This window comes from Eucalyptus grandis, chromosome 7 (assembly GCF_016545825.1).
Source record: "Eucalyptus grandis isolate ANBG69807.140 chromosome 7, ASM1654582v1, whole genome shotgun sequence".
Classification (NCBI taxonomy): Eukaryota; Viridiplantae; Streptophyta; class Magnoliopsida; order Myrtales; family Myrtaceae; genus Eucalyptus; species Eucalyptus grandis.
In genome coordinates this window covers 3,426,712-3,433,478 of record NC_052618.1, presented here as the reverse complement: position 1 = coordinate 3,433,478, position 6,767 = coordinate 3,426,712, and the positions used below count along the sequence as shown (strand labels likewise).

Below are 6,767 nucleotides of genomic sequence, written 5' to 3'. Positions count from 1 at the left end.
CAGCCTCACTTTTATAAAAAAGTTAGATTTAATAATTAGTGATAGTTGCATAAATGCTCCTAATATCTACGCGTAATGGATTTTAATGAAAATATACACGATGTATTTAATGAAAGTTATTTATTTTACTCTTTACTTATTTTTTCTTTTTTTTAGCGACTAATTCATAATTTTGTACATGATTAAATCCTAAATAAAATGGTAAAATTTAGGTGTCAACAGCTGTCCATCTTTGAATGGGAGCTCAAATATGTTCTTTTTAAAGATAAAAGACACATAAATTTTGTTGGTAGAATTCAATGGTTAGCAGACTATAAACGATAAAAGGGTGCGGAATGATGGCCTTACATTGTAAAGAGGTCATTAACCGAGATGGGAAAGCCTCGTCGGATACAAACGGGTTTTGATTAGAAATGAAAATCTATAATTCAAGAATAGACCCACGAATCTTTTGAAAGTATGCTTTAAGGATAGATTCACCAACCTTGTGGTTTAAGAATAGACCCACCGACCGTACCGCGTGGTTTAAGGATAGACCCATCGACCGTGTGGTTTAAGGATAGACCCACCAACCGTATGGTTTAAGGATAGACCCACTAACCCTATGGTTTAAGCATAGACCCACAAACTCCATGGTTTAAGGCTAAACCCACCAACCTTGTGGTTTAAGGATAGACGCGCCAATCATGAAAAGCATGATTTAACTAGGGAAGCTTGTCATTCGAGAATATTCTAGAATGGTCACTGCATAGTTAACAAAATTAAGTATTGATAGAGTCAATCCTCTTTAAGTTCTCGAACTCATCCTTCGCTTAGCCTAAGGCCAACCCATCTTCGAAAACACCAATCATCTTAAAATGTTAGGAAGTAAAGGCTTTTGGTCATCCTCTTCTCTACATGTTTTGTTTCATTTCTTGTGCGATTGAGCAGTCAAAATAGAGCAGTATCTTAATCTAGTAGCCTATAGCAAGGTCCTAAGTCCGCCAACTCAGAAAGCTGTCCCATATCAAGATGCAGTGTCCATGTAGTCCACTACCATAACTCGTGTTAGTAATGGTTCACCGATCACCACGGAAACACCCAGTCGAGCACGTTGAAGCTGAGATCTGTTATAGTGAGCAATTTGAAGTTCAAGAAGATAGGTGATGGTATTATAGTTTATAGGCCAAGAAAAATAGAGACGCAACTAAGTTAGAGATGTAGAAATCGCAAATTTGCAAGTTTGTATGTAGAAATTGTTAAGTCAGAAGAGGTGTGTTTTGTACTAATCGGACTATACCTATTCTCATAATTTCTTTTAAAGATAAGATTACATTGCAATACGTCAGATAATATTCTCTCTCCCTGTCTTTTGTCATTGATAATACTCAGTTACTATTGTGCTCAGTCAACTTGATTTTGCATAATTTAATCTACAAAAGGCTAATTGCATGTTTCAGACTTGGTTGGCTGCTCATATTGTATGCTATTTTAGCATAATATTGCTCATCCTTACTTTTAGAATGTTTATATTTATGTCTATTATAGTTGTGAGACTAAGAGTCGGCGTCGCTGGGGCGGGGAGCCGTCAAGTTTGAGCTTGAGACAAAGGCCCGGTTCGCCCACGATACGTTTAACAAATAAGAAGCCCTTATGCTTTCAAATCCTAAGAAAATTCTCTCTCACCTTTCCTCTGTCCATCTCTCGATCTTTCCATCTCACTTGATTCAAGTATGCTTCTTTTGCCTTTTTCATTCCTCAGAGTTTTTTCGGTGTTAATTTTATTTGAATGATTTTCCTTATATTGGATTTTGCTAGATAGTTTTGATTTTTAGATGTTTACATGTAATCAATATGTTCGTACTGTTTTGTTTTTTTCTCTTCAGTTTTCCTTTTGTCTTCCAAATTTTAGACTATTTGTTGTCCGGTGGGCTAGGCCAGCTTGGCCCACCTTGTCCATCTTTTGGGCGGGCCTCACCACCAAAACGGGCCCCGTGGTTTGGGCCTGCACTGATCGGGGTGGTGCACTTTATTACCACTTAGGGTGGGCGTGTCCAATGATCATATCCTAAGCAAGAGACAAGCCCCTCTCTCTTTATCACCAAAACTAGACCCAAATAAAAATTATGGGTCAAGCCCATGTTTGTTCGGGTATTGCGTTGCGCCATCGTGTGAGTGACCGGCTTTTCGGGTTGTGTGCACAGTCTATGTTTGCTTGAATTCCTGAGTGAACTACCTTATTTAGTTTTGTTGTGATTGTGACGTTAAGTTATTGAGCCAGGACATTCCCCGTATCAGCTTTCTCTCCAAGCTTTCTCACATCGCCATGACTGCATATTGAAGGAGGATCATTCCCAGGGATGTAATGGGTTTGGAGAGATTGAAGTCTTCCCTGGTCCAGCTCCATGTGGGATGTGCCATTCTTGAAAGGATGGTGTACAAAAACAAGAACTAGCACAGGTGTTGCTCCTATTTCCAATATCTTTTGAAGTCCTTCCACACCCCCCTCGAGGCACAAGCGGCTGGTTTGACTTTTGTCATGACTCATTCTCAAACTCATTTTAATTAGTCAAAAAAGGAAATGGAATCCGAAAAAAATGTCTTATTTGAAAAAAAATGAAATAGAAAGATTAAAGATTAAAGTTCAGATAAATAGCCAATGAATGATTTGTGGATCTTAAGTGCTTCCTGGTGGTTATGTTTATGCAGCCTGAAAGGTTTGAACCAATGCACTCGAAGTCTCTCTTGTAACAAGCCTAAGATCAACAACTATATTGTGTAGTTTTGATGATGAGTATGCTTGTTTTAGTTAAGAAGGGAATCGGGGCTTTTCTAGTCAGCTAAGCTAGAGGAGTTATTAAGTTCTGACTTTCAAGTGATAACTGGAAAGAAGCCCAAACAGAAAGTTCATCTTTTAGAAAGGTAGATTAGGCTTTCTCATAATGTTGCGGGCATGGGAATTTTTTGCTTTTAATTTTGATCTACCATTAGTCTTTAGTGTGCGCCTTAAGAGTGATTAGGGAGCACTAGTATATATTGCTGTCAACTTTCCCGTGTTTCTTGCGTATTATCTTTTAGCAATTTTCAGTGGTTGCTACATGCATTATTTTTTAATTGAACCATGAATGGATAATTTTATCTGATACTTCTAATGTTTCCATAATTCTGTATTGTAGTCTAAAGTGAAGGAAGTGTGATGTTGGGAAGCCAAATTTTAAAAAGCCAAAAAATGTGTCACCAAAATGTCTTCTCTATTCTCACCTTTTTGTCTGTAATTAATAATTTTGCCAAATAAACAGAAAAATACCGAAGAAGGTGTTAAGAAAATCTCTATCCGTATCCTCCCTATCTAGTTTGTAATTAATAATTTAACCAATAAATAAAAAAATTTCAAAAGATATCACGAAAATCTCTCTCCTTATCCTCTCCGTTGGGCATGTGATTAAAAATTTTACCAAATAAAAAAAAAAATCTCTATCCGTATCCTCCCTATCTAGTTTGTAATTAATAATTTAACCAATAAATAAAAAAATTCAAAAAAAGATATCACAAAAATCTCTCTCCTTATCCTCTCCGTTGGGCATGTGATTAAAAATTTTACCAAATAAAAAAAAAATCTCTATCCGTATCCTCCTATCTAGTTTGTAATTAATAATTTAACCAACAAATAAAAAAATTCAAAAAAGATATCACGAAAATCTCTCTCCTTATCCTCTCCGTTGGGCATGTGATTAAAAATTTTACCAAAGATCTCTATCCGTATCCTCCCTATCTAGTTTGTAATTAATAATTTAACCAATATATTCAAAAAAATTCAAAAAAGATATCACGAAAATCTCTCCCCCTATCCTCTCCGTTGGGCATGTGATTAAAAAGATATCACGAAAACTCTTCCTATCCTCTTTGTTTGGCCTGTACCTTACCAATAGATAGAAAAAAATGCAAATAAAGATAATGACGAATTTTCTGGGTAAGGACAGTTTCAAGGCTTATCTTTTCACACGGGTCAAAACATCTCATCCCTGTGGTCATTACTCGTCACCGCCTCTATTTTGCACTTTTTTATTTTATTCATTTGGATAATCTTATTAAGGCGTACTTAATTTGTAATTTTTTCAATTTTGGTGTACTGACTTCCATAATATTAAATAATATTTTCTCATTTGTTCCTTGCATCACTCGGCACCTACCAATAGATTCTATTTATTAGATGATCATCAAACTTTCAGAGGTCCAATTAATTTCGCGCACGAGTTCAATTCATTCCAAGAATGAGCAATCATCACGTTCTCATGCTTAAGGTGTACTTAATATGTAGATTTTTCCATTACAATGCACTAACTACATATAACCAGAAACGATTTTTGCTTTATTGCTTATTATCACTCTACCCCTTGCCAATAGAATCTCTGTTTATGATGGGATATCTGAACTTCGAAGGTTCAATTTATCCTCCCCGCTCGCGTTGTCATGTTCTTTGCATAAATATTTTACCTTTTATGTTTCATCAATAAATTTTACACCAATCATTAATCGAATCTTGTTAACTGACGCTTTTTAGGGGTTTTCGTTAATTATACGTAGTAAAAACGTATTTTCATGTTTAGTGTCCTAATCATGCATCCCAAAAGGAGGACTCTATTTTGAAAATGATAAATTCATGTATTTTGATGATTAACAAGCATTCCTGAACATTAGTCGACAAAATGCCAATATTTACTTCAAATAGAACATTTTATATTGAATTATTTAATTATATCGAGGGAAAATGGGAACCAAGAGCGGTTCCTTTGCCTCTTCTATAAAATCCTTCTCTTGCAACTCAAATCCCTTCTGTATCTTCGTAAAGCAAAACCCTAATCTCATTCAACTCCGCCATTCGCAGCCACTCACTCCATCGACCCTTGTCTCGCTCAGACGCAGGCCCACCTCTGCTTCTCTGCTTTCCTCGTTCGCTTCGTGTCCTGTATCTGGAGAAATCGTGTACGTGTCCTTCATCTTTGCTTTGATCTCGGTGCGGTGTTCCTTGAAGCCAGCCTTAAAAAAACTCATGCTTTTGTTGCTCTAACATTAGATTATCGACTTCCTCGTGTTCTGTCGCTTTCTTTGTTTTCAAAACCCTTTTTCCTTCATTCGATCTCTCGTTGGTGTTTAGTCTGGGTGACTAACGAGTCTCTTTTCTGCAATTGTCACTTCATTGACTAAAACCTTTGGATCTTCACTCGTTCTACCGTTTATTTATTTTGAATCGATTCGTTATTTTATTTTAATGCACTTTTTTGGGACGTACCAGCTTCGGTCAAAGATGTCCGACTCCATGCATCAACGCCGATCACCGACTGCACACAACGTCGCCCCTGATGCGGTCGAGCAGGAATTCAACCATCCTGCGATCGATCTCAACCGTCCAGATCTCAACGATCCGAGGGAAGATCAGGATCCGGATTCGTCTGACTCCGATTGCTGGGGCGTTGTCTCCGTCGATCAATCTGGTTTAGCTCTGGTGGCAGTCATCAGCAGCGGGTTGACCATACTCAGCCAAGAAGACATGGTCTACCGCTTTCTCCAGGAGAAATTCATCCGGTGGCTAGGTGTGCTTGAGGCGCAAGTTACCGTGGTGGCAATCCACCAGAACTACCACTCCAGCTTCCCGCCAAAGCACGGGCCCAAGCGTTTCAAGATTGCTTGCAGGCAGTGCGGAAGAAAGGCAACAGCAGCAACGCCAACGTGAGGTACGCAAGGTATGCAAGGTATGCAACCTCGAGAGAAGGTGTCTCCGAGATCTTCTCCGATGGCTTTGGCTGCAGGAAGAAACCTCAGAACAGTAGCCTGTATGGTTGTAGACTTTATTTTGCTCCTGAATCTCATCTTCTAGAGAGGTACGAAATTCCTTTTCTTTTCTTTTTCACTCTGGAATTGCGTAAATAATTAAGAGATGCTGTTTGAAAAGTGGGAATGATCTAGAAGATACGTCAATGCATATGTTGTCATGGTGTTTCTAGACTTGCGTCATTATATGTGATGATATTGGTCTTGGATAATTTATTGGTAACACTTTGGCAGCATTAGATCCACTCTATTAATTGCATAGATAATCAATAGCTTATCACAAAAGATATGTTGATTTAGTGTGTTGTTTCTTTTTTAACGTATGATCGGTTAAATCTAGTAGAAAGGAGTATATCTAATCTATGACTGGCAGCCTTAAATCTTACCCGGTAAATTGAATATATGATCGAGATATACCCTTTAGAAAAGGGGTTCGATTACAAAGATATGTCAATTTAGCACATAATTATATTTCCTTTAATCTATGATCAGGAGTATGTTTTGCGAGCATGTTGTTTGACCTATATTTGAATGAGAATGTCATGTCGTCAGCAGAGCCTAGAAGAAGGTGACTCGTTACTGAACAGCCGACTCCCTTTCAATAGAGGCGAATAGCCAAACCAACTGAGGTCAATCACGAGAGATCTTATCGGCGGAAGTCATGTTAACAAATTGTGTATGTGATCATCATGGTCTTAGAGAGTCTCTTGGTAATGCTGGGTAGTATTAAGGATTGCACGGATGGATCATGACAGCCTCGGAGATGTGTTGCTTGCCAAGTCATGGAACTTGTCAATTTTGGCTCGGACCAATCTTATCCCAGCTTAGGATAGTATAATTTGGGCATCAACAACTTGTCATCTCCAACAAGATAAATTGTTTGGAGCGCCACATGAACACTTACGTGTTGCCGAGCATGTTATTAGCTTTAGGGCCCTTCGTTATTTGAGAGTTAATCA

At 38.0% G+C, this 6,767-nt stretch overlaps 1 protein-coding gene across 1 annotated transcript; it reads left to right on the top strand.

The window, feature by feature from the left end:
- The first annotated feature begins 4,839 nt into the window (after positions 1-4,839).
- Positions 4,840-5,710, top strand: LOC120295684. Its single transcript, XM_039317023.1, has 2 exons — positions 4,840-4,993; positions 5,273-5,710. The coding sequence occupies exon 2, from the start codon at positions 5,285-5,287 to the stop codon at positions 5,708-5,710; it is 426 nt and encodes a 141-aa protein (XP_039172957.1). The 5' UTR covers positions 4,840-4,993; positions 5,273-5,284.
- The last annotated feature ends 1,057 nt before the right edge of the window (positions 5,711-6,767 follow it).

What these genes read in the sequence shown, in the direction of transcription:
- LOC120295684 (XM_039317023.1), top strand. Translation starts at nt 5,285, where the DNA reads ATGTCCGACTCCATGCATCAACGCCGATCACCGACTGCACACAACGTC.